The sequence below is a fragment of the Notothenia rossii genome (assembly GCF_949606895.1).
Source record: "Notothenia rossii genome assembly, chromosome: 9".
NCBI classification, from domain to species: domain Eukaryota; kingdom Metazoa; phylum Chordata; class Actinopteri; order Perciformes; family Nototheniidae; genus Notothenia; species Notothenia rossii.
Window position 1 is genome coordinate 43,618,791 of NC_136907.1, and position 24,853 is coordinate 43,643,643.

Sequence of the window (24,853 nt, forward strand, 5' to 3'; positions counted from 1 at the left end):
GGGCGAAAAACGTCACTTGTCCGCCGGACAAGTCAATTGAAAGATCTACTTGTCCGATATTGTAAATAACACGTCCCGGACGGTGGGACGTGTACTTTTTCGCACACTGCAAGTCATGTTTTTTTTTTTTTTGGACGGACACAATAATTAAAAAAAGTTTTACTATGTTCAATCTGAATTGACTTTAAAATAAAAACATCTATATTGATTTTGACTCCTCTACATCCAACTCACAGATGTAACCTTGCTTTGAGAAAAAAGATTATTAATTTAACCCTTTTAAGAAGTGAAGATATAGTAATTTGTTCTGGGAATGTCATTTTCGAGCCTGAGACCTGAAAAACAGGCTCAGTCAGGGCTTAAGGGGTTGAGTGCCCTGTTGGAGCGGCTCCACAGAGGCACCGTTTAGGTTTTTATTGTTGGCAAAACTGTCCCAGGTAACATCTCCCCAACTATTAAAAAAAGACAGACATTTATCTTTCTCCTGCCTCTGACTTTGCCGGTCAAAAACAACTTGAGTGCATGGAGAGATTCCTCGAAGACTAAACCGCATGTTAATCTATTTTTCATATGGAGCAACATGTGGGAGGACGTTTCTCTATTCTGAGCCTTCCTTTCCTGCTTACTGTGTGCTGCCATGCACTTTGGGTTGTAATAGAAAGCTACCTAATGCATCCGTCTTTTCTGCAAAAACATCAAATCATAATAATAATAACAAATCTTTATTTGTATAGCTCTTCTCATACACCAGGTGCATATCAAAGCGCTCAAAACCTCCAGTTTACCACAGTAAATATGTATTATTCTGTAGCTGAATGACACTTGAACTGCGGTTTATTGCACCACCCCGTGTTTTACAATCACAAATTACCCTTGATCCTTGAAATCCAATTATCCCATCTTCAGTTTTCCAACAAGTCCCATCCTCACACCAAATATTTGATGAAGATAGATGAGCCTCGATGTTGTGTAGTAATTAATGTTTGTGCGTCTAGGAACGGCCCCCTGCAGCCGAATGGAAGAAGCTGGAGGGCTCCATGGATTACAGGAACAGCAACGAACTCAGGGAGTACCAGCTGGAAGGCTCAACTGGCTCACCTTCAACTGGTACAACTCGTAGTCACCATTAAGTTGATTCTGCTATAATGAGCTCCTCACTGCCACTGCCAGCCTGTGCATGTGATGGCCCCTCATCTGATGCTCTTAATGGGACATTAAGTGGCGCTCCAGCATGCTGGGGATTAAGTTTTCCCACTGCCGCTTTCCATGCACCCTGTTAGTTCCACCAAAATCCTCATTTAAGAGCAGAAATACAAGGTTTTTGTAAGTCAGTTTTCATTTTTCTGTTGAATGCCCCAATTCCAGAGGTGGAAGAAGTATTAAGATATTTTCTTAAATAAAAGTAGCAATACCAGAGTGTAAAAATAGTCGATAAGTAAAAGTCCTGCAATCAAAGAACTAGCGTCAAAATATACTTAAAGTCAATTATGCAGATTGGTCAATTTCAGAATAATATATATGATATGTTTATAATGATGGATCAAAGTGTTCTCAAAGCTGGTAAAGGTGCAGCTAGTTTGAATGACTTTGTATACTGAAGGGTAGCTTGTGAATTTACTCCAGGTGGAACGAAAGTCTGATTTAACACTTGATTATATTTCACATCATTAATCCACATCTGTGAATTAACTAAAGGTATTAAATACATGCAGTGGAGGAAAAGTACACCATTTACCTCTGAACTGTAGTGAGTAGAATTAGGGTTGCAAAGGGGCGGAAAGTTTCCATGGGAAGTTAAGCTGGGAATTTTGGAAATATTCGATGCAAAGTCCAACAGAGAGGCAGGAGCTGCGGGACAGTAGCCTAGAATCAGGGTTGGGTTGTAACGGAATACATGTAATCAGAATACAAAAATCAAGTAGGCTAACTGTATTCAGCTGGCGTTACATTTGAAAAACGAGTAATCTGATTACAGTTACTTTCGTAAACCTGAAGTGAATACATTTTGGAATACTTATTGGAATTATTGGTGGAAAAGTTTCCTCACAAAATGTAATATTCATTACCGGCAGAACTGTGTGCACTAGAGATGTTAAGATTCACCGATTCGCATCGGTGCACCGGCATAAACGTTCAAGATGCGAGTGCACCGGTTGAAAGAGTGCACATCGGCTACAGTTTGGGTTGAACTCGCGATGCATCGATTGCGTAGCGTCTTTGCATCGGTAAAAAACCGATTCATTCATATAAAATCCCCTTATCTTGTCAACGTTCAGCAGAGACGATCTTTGATATTTGCTTCGCCACTACGGAGAACGAGAGTCTCAGTTATCAACACACACGGAAGTTGAGGAGAAAGAGAAACACAGCGCAGCGAAAAATACCTACAAATCAAACGTTTGGCAACACTTCGGATTGTTCAAGAAAGACGGTGTAATAGTCATTTATGCTATATAGTTGACCGCAGGTCATGGAGAGTAATAAGGTATCCGTAGACCTTTGTATGAGGTATCTTTATTACTTAACAGGTCTACAGCCATGATACATAGATCCGTCCTAGATGCGGACTTGCATACACACAGTATCACTCCGCAGCCGCACCCCATCAGTAACGTCCTGATGGTATATGTGCGCGGCACTATTACTACAGACGGTCAACTTGAAAAATCACTCGCAAATTGTTAACGATGCCGAGCCGCTTTAAAGTACACAAGTAGTACGAGGAACTTAGCGACGCACATAAAGAGGCGACATGGGGTCTGCGGCTGAAAAGAGAAACCTGAAAGTGAGACATATGAGTTAAATCACTCAGTGAGGTGTTCTGTCAGAGAGAGGTGTTTAGCTTACAGCAGCCTGTGACGGCCAATAATAATTTAAATGTCTTCCTTAATGTAAGCAGTTATGAAATACCTGTTTGTGAAAGGTTATTTGTTTTCTTTATTGTTCAGATAGAAACCAATGCTTTCTGCTCACTGGTGTGTTAGCCTCTGAGTGTTAAGCACATCAGGCTGGCAGCTGTATGGGCATTGCTCTATGGTAGCTGTTATTTGCACATTGTTAATCATGAGCAATGCATCCTTACATTGTTTAACTGTGAGGTGTTATACAATTGTACTCTGGAGAGCTTTTAAAGGTAAAAAAATAAACGGCATGATGGGATGTGCAGTACCAAATATGTAAAGCACTTTTTTGTTAATGTATGATTTGCTGCATATAAGGAATAAAACAAAAATCCTCTGTCGTACCATATTGAAGTATCATTATTTTTGCATCGTGTTGAATCGCATCGTATCGCCCCGAATCGCATAATGTTGAATCAAATCGTATCGAACTGTATCGCAACAGGGGTGAATCGTATCGTATCGCATCGCCTAGTGTTTCAAAGGTATCGTTAATGTATCGTATCGTGGTAACGTATCGAGATGCGCATCGCATCGGCCTCAGTGATGGAGATGCACATCCCTAGTGTGCACACTGCACAGCGCTGCAGCATGTCTGTGAGCAAAAGAGAGATGCAGCGTGTCTGTCAGCCCCCCCCCCCCCCCCCCCCCGCACGCAGATGAGAGAGATCTCTTTTAAAATATATTGAAAGTTAGAAACGGAGATGGTTACATAAAATGTGCAAGATAACGTTTATGTAGCATTTATTTATTGTCGAAATGATGACATTTCATAACGGGATCAAATCAAAGTGAATGGCCTGCTGCTGCTGAATGCATGGGGCAAGTGACTGGAAACAGTTTTAAAGTTATTACATCGTTTCAGATAATAAATAATAATGATAATTCATTCTAATTAGGGGCGCCTTTCAAAGCTCCCAAGGACACCTTACAATTCATAACATATTCCAAGGAAAGGTTTTAAGACAGTACAAAGAATGCATTCCGGGTGATGTTTTTTATGTGGGGTGCAGATGAGAGGGAGCTGTCCAGAATGACACCAAGATGTTGTGTTTGAGTTCTTGATAAGCCATTAAAACAGTAAAATAAGTGTCTCCTGTTAACCAAAACATACCCATCTGTTATGGAAAAAGAAAGTATTCTAAAAGTCATCTGAAAAAGTTACATTTTTAAGACACGTAACTGTAATGTATTCTGATTACTTTCAGAGCATGTATTCAGTATTCAGTAACTGATTACATTTACAAAGTAACCCTCCCAACCCTGCCTAGAAGTGATTCTTCGTTAGCGTGAAGGGTCTGCTGAGCTTTATGCGATCCGCAGTACCTGAACCTGCTCCACTAGCATTGTGGACTATATAAAAATCGCTGGCCCGCGATAGTGTCTATTGGATACATTTTGGCCCTTGGACAAATGTAGTTGGTGATCCCTGCAGTAAGCAGTGTGCTATCATCTGCTATGGCATGGATATTCAAGTGTACTTGAATGGCATCTGTTTGTTTTAGTCAAGATTATAATAACATTTACTTTCCCCAACTATATTTAAGTTCCCTATGAAGAGCCAACCTTCAGTTTGGAAAATTCCCAGTTTATTCCCGTTTATTCCCATGGAAAGTTTCCATCTTTGAAAATTCCCGGAATTTTGCAACCCTAATTAGAATAACATTCAAATACTCATGTAAAGTACAAGTATCTCAAGATTTTACTTTAGTACTTGAGTGAATCTACTTGGCTACTTTACACCACTGCCCCTTACCATTTGAGGGTGAATACTGTTCATGGATGTTTTTGGAATAAGAAGGACTCAAATCAAGTCTCTGAGTATGACAGACCTTTTTCCAGCTTGTTGCACATTTTTTGCATTAGATCACTGGTGTGGAAAACAGACCGCCTCACCCCTGTGGAAAAGCAGCAGCAGCAGCAGCAGCAGCAGCAGCAGCAGCAGCAGCAGCAGTAGCAATAATGATCTAAAGGGAAAGATGGTTGAGGTCATGGAAGCATACTGCTGAGTCATGTCAAAGTTCCGGAGGTTTACATCAGGGCCAAAGCGGGACTGGTCTCTGAGATGTCAGACTTGTAATGTTAACTTGTTGAGTGACACTGAATAGAGCTTTGTTTTTATGCTATTATTCATTCTGAGTACTTCCTCCCTCCTCCACAGACGTAACTGTATCTTGGCTGACGAGATGGGTCTAGGAAAGACCATCCAGTCTATTACATTCCTCTATGAGATTTTCAAGATGGGCATCCAGGGGCCGTTCTTGGTCATCGCCCCGCTCTCCACCATCCCCAACTGGGAGAGAGAGTTCCGCACCTGGACGGAGCTTAACGCTGTGGTGTACCACGGCAGCCAGGCCAGCCGCAAGACCATCCAGGCCTACGAGATGTACCACCGAGACACACAGGTGAGCACACTACGTCCAAACTGCACATCATGTGAAGGCAGTCATCCATGTACATATTTTTTAAGTGGAAGAAAAAATAGAGGGATGTTGGTATAAAAACAATGAATTATTTTAACACATGTAATAAGAGAAATTCAGATCAGATATATGAGATTAAAATTGATAAAATAAGGGTTTCTATTTCTGTCTTTTAAGTTCAACCACCATCCAGTCAAAATAACCTCTCTGCTGATGAGTTATTGAAAAGAAAAGTTAAATCTTTGCTGTATATATTGTGTATTTATTTAAACAAGGACCATGCATACAAATACATTAATCTCAGAAAAGAGAAAATATGGATTATGCCAGATTATAGCTAATAACTAATTTCATAACAATCAACAAACACTAAAGACATTGCATAATCTTTACCTCACAAACAATTATAAAACATGATTTAAGTGCAGGTCAATAAAATAATACATAGTACAGTTAAAATATAATATAACAATACAGTTCAAATTGAAAAACTCAGATTACAGTGCAATTAATGTTGGCATGACTGGTTGCTTAATATCAATGTAGTTAAGCTGTGTAACTGAATACAATGATTGACCATCTGCTGTCATGGAAGGATCACATTGAATATCTGTGCAAAAGGACAAAACAAATAATTTATTTTCTCCGCCGTCTTTTGGGGCGAGCAGAGAAATCCTTCTGTTGTTCTTTACATCTGTGATCATGTCTATTCTGCAGTACTGCAATACTACCTGGTACAAATGTTTGTCAGCAGCTTTAAAATCAAAACTGCTCCACCTGTTAAAAATCTGCTCAAAGATTGTTGGTCAACCCTGTCAGAGACTCTATGACTCAGCCTATCATAACAACCTAGTGAGGCTGTCTAACAACATCATCTCTGACCCAAACCATGTTCTGAACAGTGAATATGAACTGCTACCTAATCGGAGATACAGGGTCCCACGATTCAATAAAGTCAGACTGAAGCACTCCTTTGTGCATCAGTCAATCCTCACAGTAAACACAGAGCTAAATCCTAGATCAAATGCACGCTGAAGGCTCTTTGAGCATGTTTTTCTCTCAGTGATTGTGCTGTTATGTTAAATGTTTGTTGTTTGTGTTTCAAGTATTGTGTCTGGATACTTGTCTGTTGATGTTGGACATGGAGCTGCTGTGACGCAAGTCAAATTTCAGATTTGATCTGACCAATAAAGTAGTATCGTATAAATCATCAAATGTTATGTTTAATTAGACAAAGAATGAACGGCCAGAGGTAAAGGCTGTTTCAGCTCAGTTCTCTGTGATTTATCTTGATGTTGAATTTCGTTAAAGGTCCTTCAAGAATTGCCAAACATATAAAAAGCCTTTTCCAGGCTTTCATTATACATATTTCTATCTAAAACAAGTGTCATTTGCTTGAAATGTAAAGTACGTGTTTTGGAAGCTCATCCTAAATAAAGTGTAGTAAATGAAAGACCTGAAGAAGGACGAGTGTTGATGCGTCCTGTTGGCAGCTCTGTATGAGGAGAATGATGTAGCAGTACAGTGTGACTGTCAGCACATCTGAACAGCTACCCTGTGGGGGGGAGGGGGGTCCAGTCAGCTGGGGATGGACAGTGCTCCTCTGCTGTGTAAGCTCTTTACACTCCTCGAGCTGTAAGCTCTTATTGTACAATGCTGCGGACACTCTCAGCCACTCAGTGAAACCCAGGCCACCACTGAAGGAAATAAGCTGGAGTACCCGTGTCCTTGCTAGCTGCTTGTTCCTAATCCTGGCTGAGGTAATCCTCAAGGTCGAACTGGACCACGTGTTCCTGCACTGCTACACAAAACACTTCAGGGTTACACTGTTTATGTCTGCCATCTCTAAAATGGTGATAATATTAAAGGGGGTATTCTGTTCTAAAGAAAACATACAACTGGTGTCAAATGTTGTTTTTTGGCCTTTTCTCACTATTATGGAGTTGCCATGATTGTATATTTTTCATTCAAGTAAAAACTGTTTCCCTCCCTGATCCACAGCATGAAATAATATTGAATGTACAGACTTAGACAATAAAGATGAGTCATATTGACCCTCATTCTTTCCCCTCCTCCAGGGTAAAGTAACAAAGGGAGCGTACCGGTTCCACGCTGTGATAACGACCTTCGAGATGATTCTGACCGACTGTCCGGAGCTGCGCAACGTGAATTGGCGCTGTGTGGTGATAGACGAAGCCCACCGCCTCAAAAACCGAAACTGCAAACTACTGGAAGGACTTAAAATGATGGACATGGTGAGTGGGGGCCAGGGCAAGAAGAATCGATTCAGCAAGTGGCGAGTGGTCGCCATCGGTTATCTCTAGGGCTGTTTGACACCTAAGAAATTCCACAAACAACACTTAACTTGTCGACTAATCGCTCAGTTGGTTTTATCTGCAGAGTTTATGTTGACAAGTTTAGTCTTTTAATTTGTTTTGTAAAGCACTTTGAATTGTCGCGTACAGAAAAGTGCTATATAAATAAACTTGCCTTGCCTACATCACATTTCATCTTGAGTTAACCAGAAATGTGCCTTAAGTTTCTTGGAAGTTAGTCATTGAGCTTTTATATTACAAAACATTTTTTTTTTACATAAATAAATATTACAGTGGACATTTTGTTATTACTTTCATTATTATTGTTTTATTTATTTTATAGGTTTTACTATTTTATTGTATTTATTCATTTTGTGTTGTGTTATTTGACCAAGAGGGATCATTGTTTATTTGATTTGTATTATCACACCTAGTTGACCTCTTATGTCCCTGGAACTGTTATATTATGGTGTTATGGTGTTACGCTGTGTACGTGCTAAAAGGTTTCAATGTTTGACCTGAGGTGAATCTTTGATGTTTTCCATGTTGTCAAAGCACTTTGAGCTGCACCTGGCTTGTGAAAAGTGCTTTACAAATAAAGCTTTATTATTATTTATTAAAACAAACAACCTAGCAACTAAGATGGGTCAGCTGATAAATATGAAATCATTCTTTTATTCATTTGCACACTCGCACTGAGATAATTGAGCTCAGAATAAGGTCCACAGTACATATGAATCAGAATCAGGGTTATTACCGGGTACATTTACACTTGCAGGGAATTTGCTCTAAGAAAAAAAGTTGCGATAGTAGGTAAAAAAATGTGAATATACTAAAAAAATAAGTATTTTTAAGCAGTGTGCGTTTTTTGGCACACTGAGTACAGGGTATGTTTTCTTAGCCAGATTTGTGTAGCTTTTCAAAGCTCTTGTATGGAGTTGGACAAAGCCTTCATTTGAGACACTCAAACGTCCTCTTTCCTGTCTCTCCCTCTTGCAGGAGCACAAAGTCCTGCTGACAGGGACTCCTCTCCAGAACACGGTGGAGGAGCTCTTCAGCTTACTCAACTTCCTGGAGCCCGAGCGCTTTCCCTCTGAACTGACATTCATGAGTGAATTTGGAGACCTAAAGACTGAAGAGCAGGTAAATGGAAAACTCTTCGGAGAGGGGAGGACCTTCACACTTCCTGTGGTTCCTTCACTGACAGAAGTGTTAACCCTGCTTCCCATGCTCTCAGGTCCAGAAACTGCAGGCCATTCTGAAGCCCATGATGCTGAGAAGACTGAAGGAGGATGTGGAGAAAAACCTGGCCCCCAAGGAGGAGACCATCATAGAGGTAGGACTGATATCTGAACCGTCTTGTTCTGGTGATGGTTTCCATACATCGTCATTTCATGGATATGTTTCAGAGAAGGACAAAAAAGAATTGCGTCAACCTTTTTCAGGTGGAGCTGACCAACATGCAGAAGAAATACTATCGGGCCATTCTGGAGAAGAATTTCACTTTCCTGTCCAAAGGAGGAGCAGGTGGAGGAGCAGGAGTCCCCAACCTCCTCAACACCATGATGGAACTGAGGAAATGCTGCAACCACCCATACCTCATTACTGGTATAAACACACTTCCAGTAACTAAATTAAAGAATAACAATTCTGCCACAAATAAATCTGGGGTGTCCATCTCATTTAAGTTCAGGGGCCATATACACCCAAATCTGGTCTGAAGTGGGCCGGACCAGTAAAATCATAGGATGATAACCTATAAATAACAACAACTCCTTCCCTTTGTTTTAGTGCAAAAAATGTTCACATTGAATGAACTATATTTGTGCAGTTAATATCTTATCTGTCATTTCTACACTTTGCCAAGTCACTCCACTGGCCCTCTTGGACTCTGGTGGGCCAGTGTCTGTATGTTTGACACCCTTGGTCTACATGTTCCGAATGTTTCTCTGATGAGTTTCAATTGTCTTCCCTTGTCCAGGAGCGGAGGAGAAGATTGCGGAGGAGTTCAGGGAATCCCATGGTGGCCGGGCAGACATGCCTGACATGGCCCTCCAAGCCATGGTGCAAGCTGCTGGCAAGCTGGTGCTCATCGACAAGCTGCTCCCCAAACTGAAGGCGGGGGGCCACAGAGTGCTGGTGTTCAGTCAGATGGTGCGCTGCCTGGACATTCTGGAGGACTACCTCATCCAAAAACGGTGAGGACAGAGACACGTTTCCTCAAAGGGTGCCAAGTGTAGGGATGACCCCATTTTAATCCTTTAACAAGAACGGGCTTCTGCTGATACACGGGCCAGTCAGATGAATGACAGCTGCTGAGTTCACAAGATGTTCCCTGGGAAAATGTAAAGACATAGCAGCAGGAGAAATGTTAATGTCTGTAAATATCAGCTGTAGCTACTCAGGTACTGACTCAAAGTATTGTAGGTCCTAGTAGGAGCTGCAACTATTAGTTGATCAACATCAAATACATTTCCCAACTATTTTAATAACGGAGTTATCTTTTCATTGATTTTCAGAGAAAAATAATGACTGGTTTGAGCTGCTGAAATGCATTATTAATGTATTATTTTTGTGTCTTAACTTCAGTAAATGGAATGTCTTTGCTTTTGGACTGTAAGTCAGATAAAACAGAAAAGATAATCACCGTGGTCTTCAGGGAACTTTGGTGGACCCGTTTCCTGATTCACCAAACATCAAATCGATTCATCAAGAAAATAAGGGAAATAATAATCCTTAACCCTCTGAGACCCACGGGACCGTATACGATCCCAAATATCACGTTGCGTTGAAAGCATCATAACTTCTCAGCTGTTTGAGCCAGAGACATCCCGTGTGTTTCCTCTTAAACCAGTGGTTCTCAAACTTTTTTCAATAATGTACCCCCTTTGAAAAAAATGCAGCCAAGTACCCCCTGGTTAGCGCAAAAACAATTTGTTAGGGACAAAAAGCCTATATAAAGAGGTACAGTACAGCGCTGCACCATCAGTGTCTGATTTGTTAAAACAACAACCTTGTAACTGAGAAACACTTAAATGCTACATTTCAAATGTTTACAAACCATCACTAAGTTCATGGCAAACCAATTTTAACATCATGCAATAAATAACACTGAGACGACATTAGTTGCATTGAACTGATCTTTTAAATAAGTTGTACTTACAATGTAGTGAGAAACATGGGCTTGTGCTTCACTGAGGACCTTTGTCATTCTGACAGGGAGGCAAGCTGCAGTTATTACACTTCGCGTTTTGAAATATGTGTAACTCTGTTAATATAAAACCCACACTGCTCAAACTTCGTTACTTTCACTAAAATTGGTATATTTATTTATTTTGGGGTGTGGGAAATGAAGAGAGAAAAATATGAGCATTTTATGAGCATGGGATTTTGACCCCTCATATAAACATTATGAATAATGCTGCGCTATACTTTGCGGCCACACACCGTTGCCAAGCAACGCTTATTGTTTAGGTCCTTTGATAAGCAGGCAGTCATACCATTAGCTAGAACTAGCTAGATCTGATAGATTTCGACATTGACGCGAGTGAAGTCTAACCGGACGCGAGAGAGGGATCAGAGATCAGATCAGCTGCTGCTGACGGAGAACACGCAGCTCTGCATGATCACAGCTCCTCCACTGTGACGCACCGTTGAGCGGAGCAAAATACACTAGTTAGACCTAACACACTTAAGCTAGTTTATCTACCGTAATTTTCGGACTATAAGGCGCACCTGAATATAAGCCGCAGCAGCTAAATTGAATGATGTGTACATATATAAGCCGCACTGGACTATAAGCCGCAGGTGTTTTAATTACCATATGTAAGGGTTCGTGCACAGAGGGGATTGTCGGGAAAGAGATGGCTGTTTGAGGAAGCTCCCATTTATTAACATTTCAACAAACAAGTTGCATATTTGCATAACGTATTCAAGTGTTACCATTTAGTGCAATAGTAGCTACAGAACATGTACTGTGCTGTGTAAACTGTATCACATAGCGTTTCAGACAAACAAACTTTTCAACTTTCAAACTTAAACGGTGCGCTGGCAGTGATCTACAGCAGTGGTTTTCAACCAGTGGTACGGGGACAAACTGTCTCGCTCTCGTAATGTCTGTCTGTCTTGCTCTCGTTCTGTCTCTCGTACCACTCTCGGTTCCACTTTTACTTTTGCGCGCTACCTGTCTCACTCTTTTCCGGCCTCCAGCTTTTCCTGCTGGAGCCCGCCGCTTAAAGGTGGGGGGCGCGGACCGGCCATAGAGCCCATAGAGTTAAAGGTGGTGGAATGTAACCTGTAAAACCCATAGATTTAGGAGGTCCCCTAGTGGCCGTTAGCTGTAAAAATCCATAGATTAGCCGCACTGTTATATAAGCTGCAGCGTCGAAAAATGGGAAAAAAGGCGCGGCTTATAGTCCGAAAATTACGGTACTCTGGAACTAGCTAAACTAGTTATAAATATATGTATTCTTTACTGTTGGGTCACTTATTACAGGTTCAGCGAGCTGCACGAGAGGGACGGGCTGTCAGGAGAGGGAGAGGAAAAGAGAGCACCCCGTTTATTTTTCCCATTTTATTATCCAGAATTACTGTAAACTTTTGAATAAAGTAGTTAATCTACTATTAGTAGTTAGTTTAAATGCATTAATTATGTGGTTTTTTTTCATTAACATAAAATAAATCTCACGTACCCCCTGCAGTACTCCAACGTACCCCTAGGGGTCCGCATACCCCCATTTGAGAACCACTGTCTTAAACTACAGAAACGGCAATAAACAACTCTATTAAGTTTTTCATTGAGAGGCGTTTACTTATTTTGGTGAAACGAATGTGCGTAAAGTTTTAAAAGATGCGGATAGTCTCACCTTGATTCTGGCGCATTGCTTATCGTTTTCTGTTGTATAGATCTATTCTCATCCACCATCTTTGTTTGTGACGTAAAGACTGTAAGAGTCACGTTTCTGAATCGGACACTCTGAGTGGATGCAGTCAGCCAATCGAAGTCTGATTCAGAGGGTTGCCTGTCAGTTCCGTTGTTATGTGTACTGAAACGAGAGCCAGTATAATTCCACGCGCGAAAACAAAATAAAAGTTATTACGTTATATACGTTATTTTAGTGTTTTAAAAGTAGACTAAGGTATGACAAGGACAAAAGAATGACAATTCCTGGCAAAAAAAACGCCCATGGCCATTGCCCAAAAGAATGGGCATAACTAATGAACAGAATAAGTTAGAATCTTCTAATCAGTTCTGATACAATGATAATAAATGTGTGCAATGTTCCATGTTGAATGTTTCTTTTAATGTTATGGTTAGCAGTTATTTTTAATCAAATAAATAAAAAGTTCAAGCTCCATTTTTATTTATGGGCAAATATCCCCTATTATAGTGTGTATATAAGTCTCTAATGAGTGACATATATCATTAGCTGAGGTTGTGCTGATTTCTGGGATGTGTAAAACTTGATTATACTAAAGAAATGACAATTTATAAGGCAAAACTACTATACAAAAATGGAAAAGTCCTATGTGGGTCTCAGATGGTTAATACAAGTCATTATAAGTTGCACTTCATAGTCTTGATTAATTTGTTTGATATGATATAGTGTATCTGGGGGAATGTGACTCCATTTGATAAGCCATAGAGAAGTTTTGGGACATCGCTCTCATAGTGTTGACTTTTCTGTCATGATGTCACTAAAATACCTCTCCTCCCGTGCAGATATCCTTATGAGCGTATAGACGGCAGAGTGCGTGGTAACCTACGTCAGGCTGCCATCGACCGCTTCTCAAAACCTGACTCGGACCGCTTCGTGTTCCTTCTGTGCACGAGGGCCGGGGGCTTAGGCATCAACCTGACGGCAGCCGACACCTGCATCATATTTGACTCTGACTGGAACCCTCAGAACGACCTGCAGGTACAATCCTAACTCCCACATTTAGCTCAGCTCAGACACGTGCACAGATGGACCTCAAAGTGGGCTCGAGCACCTGTAGAAGCACACATAGTAGAAGCACACGTAGTAGGACTATGAGCCGTACAATATCAGCATCTGCCAGTCATTACTGAAGCATTTTGCCTGATGCCTTTATGGAGAAGGTGGTTAGAGTTTGGCTTGTTAACATGTGAGGAGAATTTACCAGAATGGACTTTTGGAAAAGTCATGGAAATGTAACTAAAGTTGCATCAAATATAATTTATATTTTATCTAATCGCCGAAATAGTAATACTATAATGATAATAAATACTGTATAGTAATGAAACGTAAAATGGAATTTAACTGTTGAGGTATTTTGCTGGTGAGAGATTTTAGTTGCTTTAGCGTGTAGAAGCTAGTAAGCCTACTATTGGATTTGTTTTAGATGGGCACAACATGTTTCATATGCAGACCTTATTTTCCTGTTCCATGTTAAAATAAACCATTTTCAGTGGTACCACTGAGAAAGAGTAATTTTTTTTGGTCATGGAAAATTAGGTAAAGGTCATGGAGAAGTCATGGAAAAGTCATTGAAAATCATTGGTGAAAAAGTGTATGAACCCTGTGTAATATCCCTTAAAACTGTCACAAAAGTAGTTATCTTGGACATATTTTTATTTAAAAGTAACACAAATCGCCAGCTTGCCCTTTTATTCAGTTGGACCCTGCCCCTCTAACCTCCTTTGCACGTGACTGATTCTGCTTCAATGGACCATATCATTAGTCCTCTTCTGCAAGTCATTTATCTGACTGCGTCCTCTACCAGGCCCAGGCCAGGTGTCATCGTATTGGCCAGTCCAAGGCGGTGAAGATCTACCGGCTGATCACCAGGAACAGCTACGAGAGGGAGATGTTCGACAAGGCCAGTCTGAAGCTGGGGCTCGATAAGGCCGTTTTGCAGAGCATGAGCGGACGAGAGAACAGCAACAGCGGGGTGAGACATCACACACACATCCAATATCCCATAGATAGCTTCAGGTGGATTTTTTTCAGAGTCAGAAAGCTATTCCAGAAGCTGGACAACTGTCTCCAACCCAGTTGTGATTTAACCAAGCCCACTTCCGCATGATGAAAGCATCAACATAGCGTAAACCTTTGCATGTTCATGCCAGGAAATATGAATTTGACAGCTACAGTCGCTTCATAGAGCATTTTTCTTCAAAGTAGATTAAAAAAGCACTTTAATATGAAAGCGTCAACTGTTGCGCAGAGCTGAGTAAATGTTAATTATCTTTTATACGAGTTCACCATGGATTTAAAAATAATAATCTAGCAAACAATATTCAATAGTTACCGTAATTTTCGGACTATAAGCCGCGCCTTTCCCCCCATTTTTTGACCCTGCGGCTTATATAACGGTGCGGCTAATCTATGGATTTTTACAGCTAACGGCCACTAGGGGACCTCCTAAATCTATGGATTTTACAGGTTACAGTCCACCACCTTTAACTCTATGTGCTCTATGGCCGGTCCGCGCCCCCCACCTTTAAGCAACGGGCTCCAGCAGGAAAAGCTGGAGGCCGGAAAAGAGTGAGACAGGTAGCGCGCAAAAGTAAAAGTGGAACCGAGAGTGGTACGAGAGACAGAACGAGAGCAAGACAGACAGACATTACGAGAGCGAGACAGTTTGTCCCCGTACCACTGGTTGAAAACCACTGCTGTAGATCACTGCCGGTGCCGTTAAAGTTTGAAAGTTGAAAAGTTTGTGTCTGAAACGCTATGTGATACAGTTTACACAGCACAGTACATGTTCTGTAGCTACTATTGCACTAAATGGTAACACTTGAATACATTATGCAAATATGCAACTTGTTTGTTGAAATGTTAATAAATGGGAGCTTCCTCAAACAGCCATCTCTTTCCCGACAATCCCCTCTGTGCACGAACCCTATGGTAATTAAACATTAAAACACCTGCGGCTTATAGTCCAGTGCGGCTTATATATGTACACATCATTCAATTTAGCTGCTGCGGCTTATATTCAGGTGCGCCTTATAGTCCGAAGATTACGGTAATTTTTTGTTTGTCACATTGTATTATATAGGATACTCTCCAACACTGTCATAGGATTACAAATATTCCATTTCCCCCGCGCTGTAAAGTTTTCGTTTTCTGGGCTGGAAAAACAAAAGACTCAACCTTCACACCACGTTGTCAGACCACTCGTTCATCCTTTGTATGAAACCTACTGACGCCAAATAAGTTAAATTGATAGTTTAGTTCCAATATTTTCCGTCCCATGTTTGTGTGCTCTGACAACACTAAACTTTGTCATGGAATTCTTTCTTGTCGGAGTACAGCAGTTGTCCAAGAAGGAGGTTGAGGACCTGCTGAGGAAGGGAGCGTACGGAGCTTTGATGGACGAGGAAGACGAGGGATCAAAGTTCTGTGAGGAAGACATCGACCAGATCCTCCAGAGACGAACACACACCATCACCATCGAGTCTGAGGGCAAGGGCTCTACCTTTGCTAAGGTAAAACCTGAGCATGATCCAACGACTACTGCAGTGAACTCTGCTTCCATACTCAGACATTATATTATCAGTGGAAGACGTACTCAAATCTGGTACTTTAAACCTCTGAATTGTAGTGGGGTAGAAAAATGAAAAACTACAGTAAAGTACAACTATCTAAGAATTGTACTTAAGTACAGTACTTGAGTAAATCTACATGGTTACTTAAAATCACAGATGTGAAGTTAATTACTGACCTCTTTCGTCTGCAGGCCAGTTTTGTTGCAGCTGGTAACCGAACAGACATTTCTCTGGAGGACCCAGACTTCTGGCAGAAATGGGCCAAGAAGGCTGAACTGGACATGGACGCCATGAATGGACGGGTACTACAAAAACACACACACACACTCTCACACACACTAAATGTTAAATCCAACAACGTAAAGAAATGCTTCCTAATACTTTATTTAAAGTAAGGGTGTCCCCTCATAGAAAAGGGGACATGCAGTGGTAAGCAGTCGGTATCACCACAAGCTAGCAGGAGGTAAGAGAGATTAAGATTGACAGTTGGGAATCTCCTCTCTTCCTTGATTACCCATTTTTCCCTGCTCTCGTGTGTGTATTTGAGCGAGAGAGAGTAAGCTGCTTAGCTCCACTTAACGGAGCGCAGATGCCTGGAGGGTACAGAGATATCACTTAGACTACACACACACACACACACACACACACACACACACACACACACACACACACACACACACACACACACACACACACACACACACACACACACACACACACACACACACACACACACACACACACAGCTACACAAGCTTGCTCGCATTCTTACACACCCATTGAGTGCTCTGCTAACAGGCATCTTTATTTTCCCGCTCTATATTTGTTCATTTTTTGTATCTGTGTTTGTCCTCCTTGTTCTGTGTTCTCCTCCTTTGGAGGGCTCTCCAGCGGAACACTTAATCCAAATCTGCCAGCGAACAAGGGCTGCTCCCCTGGGATTTCATTGTGTGATGTTAAAATGGAAATGACTGCAGCGCTCTGTGATTATTGTGGAGCTAACTACCGCCCTGTTTGCACATATTAATGGGATTGCGAGTGGGAAAAAATCTTAATTAATTAAACAAAAATGTAATTCATTAGACAACATAATTAATGGCAGTTGGTTTGAGCCAGGCAGAAATGTTCTCAGCATCAGGAATGAAACACGGGGCCGAACATCCAATTATTCAGATTCTGTACAGAAGATGCCACGGGGTTCACACTTGTCATAGAAGTCTGAATGTACATGATATGTACAAATAGGCCACTTCACAGGAAGGAAGCAGAAGGTGCTTTGCATATTGTTGATGACAGATTTCAGGCCATCTGTAATTTAAACCTGATCAATCAAATAAAAAATAAAAAAGATTCCAGACGGAAAATGCATCTTGGCTTTCAAAAAACACAAACTAAATGTGCTCACCTAATTTGTTTCCAGAACACGCTGGTGATCGACACACCGAGGGTGAGGAAGCAGACCCGGCACTTCAGCAGCGCCAAAGAGGACGAAATGCTCGAGTTCTCGGAGCTGGAGAGTGAAGACGACGAACCGAGCCGACCCTCGTCCAAACCGCGACGGCCCCAAGACAAAGCCCAGGGGTACCCCCGATCTGAGTGCTTCCGAGTGGAGAAGAACCTGCTGGTCTACGGGTCAGTCACCACACCACACTGATGCACCTATCTAATCTAAAGACACCTGCTTTTACCATGTCTCTAAATCATTTAACCCGGCTGACATGTCCATTTCTCCCCCCTTACTGTGTTGTGGTGGTCCCGATCAAATTTGACCTGTCTGTTTTAACTGCTCTTACATAAAAACCATTAATAATCACCACATGTTATTTAACAACTTTGTAGGCTGTAAACAATGTCTCAGACTACTGGTTTACATGAAAAAAAGACACTTAAAATGTTTTCCAAAAACATTTAGTTCTGTGGGTGTGTATCTGATACTGTGGAGGATATCACAAGGCCTAAAAAACACCATTTTATGATTGATGAAAGTAGTTAAACGTTCAGATTCAACCCCAGCACGGGTTAAAACGCTTTAAAGTTTTCTGTAGGAAATGCATGTGGATGATTCATATAATTGCATTAAAGACATAAAGAGGAATGTTTATTAACCTGTGCATAAGAGCGTGTTTTACTACACCATAGCAGCCTTTCAGGACATGGATGCATTATACTGCACACACACAGGCCAACTGACACACTTACCACATACAGGGATAATTGTGTGTGTGTCAGCGTTGTTATTGTTGCAGTCTAGTCTTGTGGCCCGAGGCTGTAGGACACAAAAACACACTGTCTGACTGAGCCTTTCCTCTCGCTCAACGCGCTGTTGTCTTTTCCCATCATCCATCTCTCTCTCTCACCCTCATCCACCATTTTACCTTGTCTAAAATCATCACTCAGAGTAACACTGCATCACATGGTTGGGCTGACAGTCACTGTTGTATCAAAACTCTGGTACATGTATGCCCTTTTTGTCGGGCTGCAACTACAGATTATTTTCCAAATTAATTGTTTGGTCAATAAAATGTCAGGAAATGGTATAATGTCCATACTAATTTGTTAAAGACCAAGGGGATGTCTTAACATTTTGTCAATCCAAATCCCAAAGATATTCAACTCTATAACTATAATAGAAACAAATCCAGAAATCTACATATATATTACTTGCATTAAAAATGACTCAATTAATAAAATAGGTTGAAAACTGATAATGCACTAATTGCTGCCGCTACCTTTTTTGAAATTAATCATTTATTTTGCTTTGCTTCACAGATGAATGCACATTATATAATTATTATTGGTTGTTTAGTATGGTCTTTATATCATGTGCAATATGTTAATTAGATTAATCAAAAACGTGGATCATTGGTTTGACAGGAAATGCGATATTTTTGCCCGTATTTTACATGTTTTACTGCATTTGAATGAATACTATGATCTGATAAACAAATGTTGAACAAACACGGTATATCCACTAACAGGTTTTTGTTCTCCATATCTCTTTGCAGGTGGGGTAGGTGGAATGACATCCTGGCTCACGGTCGCTTCAAACGGCCCCTGAAGGAGTCGGATGTGGAGAAGATCTGCAGAGCGCTGCTGGCCTACTGCCTGCTGCATTACCGTGGAGACGAGAACATCAAGAGCTTCATCTGGGACCTGATCAACCCCAGTGAGGATGGGACCACCAAGCTGCTGACCAACCACTCTGGTAACACACACTATATACACTGCATGAGACCATACAATCCACACTATGTAGGACTGACCAACATAATACATGGGAGAATGACAATATATTAGATTTTTTTATTGTTATTTCATTATTAATGTAATTCAAATTATAAATTGATAGTTTACCTATCATTTTTTTATTGCATATCAGAGTTCCTCCTGTCTCGGCTGATGGATGGGAGAGAAAACAGGAAGTATAGTTTGGTGGTAATGAAAGTAATAGCAGAGTGTAAAGGCACTTGGATTGGTCACAGTTTGAGTCCTGTTCTCATCCCTCTTATCTCTCACTTTCAATCATGCCTCTTTGGACTTCTCTTTGTCTGAGTTTTGTTATAATACAACCATACTTTTGTCTTATTTCAAGAATTAAAAAAGGGTTGTTGTTTTTTAATTCTCTTTTTATACACTGAACAAAAATATAAATGCAACACTTTTGTTTTGGCTCCCATTTTTCATGAGATGAGCTCAAAGATCTAAATCATTTTCTAAATACACAAAATAACCATTTCTCTCAAATATTGTTCACAAATCAGAAAAAATCTGTGATAGTGAGCACTTCTCCTTTGCCGAGATAATCCATCCCACCTCACAGGTGTGGCATATCAAGATGCTGATTAGACAGCATGATTATTGCACAGGTGTGCCTTAGGCTGGCCACAATAAAAGGCCACTCTGAAACGTGCAGTTTTGCTTTATTGGGGGGGTCTGGGGGGGTCCGAAAACCAGGTGTGACCACCATTTGCCTCACGCAGTGCAACACATCTCCTTCGCATAGAGTTGATCAGGTTGTTGATTTTGGCCTGTGGAATGTTGGTCCACTCCTCTTCAATGGCTGTGCGAAGTTGCTGGATATTGGCAGGAACTGGAACACGCTGTCGTATACGCCGATCCAGAGCATCCCAAACACTCTCAATGGGTGACATGTTAGGGTTAGGGTTTAACCCTTGGGTTTTCGGACCCCCCAGACCCCCCCAATAAAGCAAAACTGCACGTTTCAGAGTAGCCTTTTATTGTGGCCAGCCTAAGGCACACCTGTGCAATAATCATGCTGTCTAATCAGTATCTTGATATGCCACACCTGTGAGGTGGGATGGATTATCTCGGCAAAGGAGAAGTGCTCACTATCACAGATTTTTTCAGATTTGTGAACAATATTTGAGAGAAATGGTTATTTTGTGTATATAGAAAATGTTTCTGATCTTTGAGTTCATCTCATGAAAAATGGGAGCAAAAACAAAAGTGTTGCATTTATATTTTTGTTCAGTGTGTGTATATATATATACAATTTATACAATCAACACAATATTCTCTTTTAGCATTCTGTAAACAACAATGAAAGCACACATCAATGTATTACAGATGTTGTGGAGGACACAAAGGATTCACAGACCCTTAAACATGCTACAAAATAAGAACAAAGTTATGGGAGTGAACCTCAATGACACTCAACAAGTGGGGTATTGAAAAAATTATAATAACAGTAAGACATACAAATCCAGTTTAGACTAATGATGGTCGTACTTCCCATCTTTTAAAAAAGATTACCAGTTGCTATCTCAAAGCCAAGCAAATCCTCTCAATCCTAAAAGTATCAAACCATCTCAATCCACTGGTAACCACATTCTAGTCATGGATTTCTTGCTAGCAGAACTGAGGATTCCAAATCAATATTTGTTCTTAGAGGAAACCTTTTCTGGTGGAAAAGCACCAAAATATCTAGATTCTGGAAAACTTTTGTATTCAAGTGCGCTAATAAGGTTCATGGCTGAGGTCTTATCTCAGCCATTGCTGCCTCATCTATATACCTGAAACACGCTTTCTGCAGGCTGTGCTGTGGAGCAGGTTCTGGAAATGTTTGAAGGATTACAGGCTGTCGTCTGCAGAAGCCCCCGACCCGTGTCTTACCCTTCTCTCTGTCTCTCTCCCTGCAGGTCTCTCTACTCCAGTCCCTCGGGGCAGGAAGGGCAAGAAGGGGAAGCCTGCGGCTCCGACTCCGCAGACGCCAAGAGCTGATTGGCTGGCCAGCTGCAACCCTGACCACATCCTGCAGGAGGACAGCTACAAGAGACATCTGAAACACCACTGTAACAAGTAGGGCTTTCTCACCCAAACACACCTGAAATGGACACATTCGCTCTGTATCTGTGGGAGCCATTAACAGTTTATGGAAGGATGACAGATAAAAAACGGTAATGGATTCCAAGCTAATGCTACAGGCTTTAAACCAGGACATGGATACAATGTGATCAGCTCTGCAACCGTAAATAGAACTTTAACAGCCTAAGCAGCCTCCCGTCTTCCTCCTACCACCAGTGGTGGGAAGTACATTTGCTCAAGTATTGTCCTTTGACACACTTTATTTGAGTATTTCCAATTTATGGTCTGTCAAATGTCGTACTTTTCACTCTACTACATTTATATAACTCTGTTACTAGTTACTTTGTACATATATGCTGATGTGGTATAATGCAGCACTGTACTGTATCATTTGGTTCACATTGACCAACTACAATGCTGAAATGCTGTTGCATGTATAAAAAAAAGCACAATATAATAACCATAATAATATAATACTGTGAAAAGAGTCATTGTGCATAGAAAGTACTTTCACTCTTGATGGACATTTTAGAGTATTATACTTCTGTACTAAATATTATTCTGAAACTAATTTGTGTGCAGAATGAGTACTTTTACTTTTGAAACATTTTGTAATCAAGACTTTTAATAGCAGTGAAGTATTTTGAGACCATAGTATTTGCACTTTTACTTAAGTAAAGGAATACTTCCCACACACGCACGCACGCACACGCGCACGCACGTGCAAACGCACACACACACACAGGTTTGTTGAGTGGTCAGCTCTCTCTCTCTCCTGTTGTCAGGGAGATATGCTTAAATTCTAAGATTTTTTTTTTCCTTCTTGACTTGGAAGTTTGTTTGTTTGTGTGCGTCTGGCCGTGTGCCAGGCCAGGTGCTAGGCAGGCAGACCTGTTGGAAGTGGGTGAAAGAAGTGTATACACACACACACACACACACACACACACACACACACACACACACACACACTTGGGGGTGATTATGTGGTGCCATCTGCTAGGCTGGAGCACAGCGTTGTGTGGCTAATCAGGCCTGGCACATTGATGGATGAGCTCACACGGCCTGCCAACAGACACACATACACGGCAACGTTCGATGCACACGCACGCACGCGCACACACACACAGTGCAGAATGAGTTGCAAGTGACAGTCTTCATACCCGTCTTCGCTGCCTCTCCAAACTTACTGTTCCCTCCAGCACCGCTCTGTCCTTTCAATTCTTCCCCCCTCTGCTCCTCCCATTTACCCCCCTAACCCTCTTTCCCTCTGTTTTCTGCCCCAAACACAGCTATTGGCATTAAATCCTGGTTACAAATGTTTACAGTGAAGCAGATCTCCCAGATAGCAGCTTTTCCAATGTCACAAGTTCAGATGTAACTGTCACTGTTGAGCCATGACTGAAGTGATTCATTTCACTGAAGGACACACTGTGACCGCCAACATCTGTAATTGATATCAACAGAAGATGACCGTCCCTTAGAAAGCAGTTGTAAAGAAAAAAAACCTGAAATGCAGTAATGAGTTATAGGACATTTTCCATCTCAAATGTGTTCAGTGCTCCTGCAGACTGCACAGATACAGCAGTATACCGCTGTATTCTTATTTTTACAAACCCATTTCTTAGAGGATTAGATCATGATCAAATCTACACTAGAGGATCTTCAAGGGTCAGAATAACCTCAGAGCATAAGAAATCTGAAAATAATCTTTAAAAGATTCTGATGGTTTTCACAGTTAATCTTTAACGCATTACCTCAGAAAATGTGTTTATTTTTGATTAAGTTGTCATTAAAACATTGTTGTTTTTGTTTCTGTGTTGAACAACATTTGAACCAGCATGACTTTATTTTGCAGGGTGCTGCTGAGGGTGAGGATGCTGTACTATCTGCGTCAGGAAGTCATCGGCGATCAGGCCGAACGCATTCTGGAAGGAGCTGACTCCAGGTCAGTAAACCTTCTTCTTGGTTTGTCCCAGAAAGTATTCCATGCTATAGAGCACTTATTCCAACATGATTCTGCCTCTTCTCTTAACCTTCATTCCTTTTCTTTGTTTCTCAAGCTCACTACTCAGTTGCTTTTCTGATCTAAACAACATGCTTGTGTGTTCCCACTCAGAACACCTGCTAATTCATTCAACATGTTCTAATAAGAACTAGTTACTCCAGATCAGCTTAAATGCTTGTACGTTCTGCATCTCCAAATTAATTTCAAACCCAAAAAGAGCTCATCGACCCCCGTTTGCAGCCAGTTGTTTCTTTGATGACATCTTTCTGTGTTTACAGTTCATAGAAAGGCTTTTATGTATTGGATGCATCATGAATGCCACTTCATAGATGGATGTTTATATGGATGAGTGATAAATTATTACTAAAGTGTATTTGTGCCTGTTCCAGTGGCCTCTTTGGCACAGTTCTTTCTATTCTGACAGATGCAACACACTTTCTTATCTGGGGGAAATTAGCTTTTTTACCAGCTTTGACCCATTTACAGGTTTTTTTCCCTCACATTTTGACAAGCTACTGCTTATTAGCATTTAGCACGAGGCTTTGCAGTGCAAGGTTGTAGATGTGAAGGTTAACTCTACGGTTTCCTTCACCTCGTTCTGACAACTCCTTCGCTGCTCCCTCCGTCACACTTTCCCTGCCATCTGTCTGTCCCCCTCTGCAGTCCACTTCAGTCTCTCATCGTCTCCCCTCCCCCGCTCATCACCCTTTCACCCAGATGTGATTGCATTCATAATATGGAGCACGTGCACTTCATGTTGATCTCTCCCACTCCCTCCCCATCTTTCCCTCCCACCTCCCTCTCGGAGGGGGGGGGGGGGGGGGTGTGTGTGTGTGTGTGTGTGTGTGTGTGTGTGTGTGTGTGTGTGTGTGTGTGTGTGTGTGTGTGTGTGTGTGTGTGTGTGTGTGTGTGTGTGTGTGGTGCCAACATATGCCAGGGGGATTTAGCCTGCCAGTCTTGGCCCAGGCGTGCGTGTGTGTTGCCATGCTGCTGTTTGCAGAGATAAGGGAGCGTTTCCCTGGTTTCTTCCCTCCTCCCCTCACCCTCTGTCTTTCTGCTTCCATTGTGCATTGTGCCTGTTCTTTTCACAACTTGGTGGAAACACCACTTTTCCTCCACTCCATAATGGAGAATTGTTTTTTGGTGCAACCACATTTCATCCAGCCGGCAAACACCTTGCTCATTATAACTATTCTAGGTTTGTCATTTACATGCATAAAGAGTACAACAAATAATAATTGGACTCTTGTAATTATAAAAAAACCCACTTGTAAGCATAAAGTTTAGGTACTGCGTCAGGGGTCTCCATATATTTCTCTCAAGGTTATATCAATTAAATGGAGAACAATTAAGACCATGGGGGAGAATATTGG

General features: G+C 41.3%; 1 protein-coding gene across 1 annotated transcript in view; it reads left to right on the forward strand.

Annotated features, from left to right (window-relative positions):
* The window catches only part of LOC307019691 (chromodomain-helicase-DNA-binding protein 7-like), a 105,793-nt gene extending 81,508 nt beyond the window's left edge, over positions 1-24,285 (forward strand). Inside the window, 16 exon segments of the mRNA XM_079650738.1 lie at positions 996-1,083; positions 1,086-1,116; positions 5,062-5,305; positions 7,402-7,578; positions 8,638-8,781; positions 8,876-8,974; positions 9,084-9,246; positions 9,620-9,836; positions 13,361-13,556; positions 14,383-14,550; positions 15,917-16,090; positions 16,342-16,452; positions 17,571-17,782; positions 19,156-19,355; positions 21,310-21,469; positions 23,331-24,285. Of these exon segments, the coding sequence (XP_079506864.1) occupies positions 996-1,083; positions 1,086-1,116; positions 5,062-5,305; positions 7,402-7,578; positions 8,638-8,781; positions 8,876-8,974; positions 9,084-9,246; positions 9,620-9,836; positions 13,361-13,556; positions 14,383-14,550; positions 15,917-16,090; positions 16,342-16,452; positions 17,571-17,782; positions 19,156-19,355; positions 21,310-21,469; positions 23,331-23,559 (2,613 nt within the window). The 3' untranslated portion in view covers positions 23,560-24,285.
* Positions 24,286-24,853: the final 568 nt, after the last annotated feature.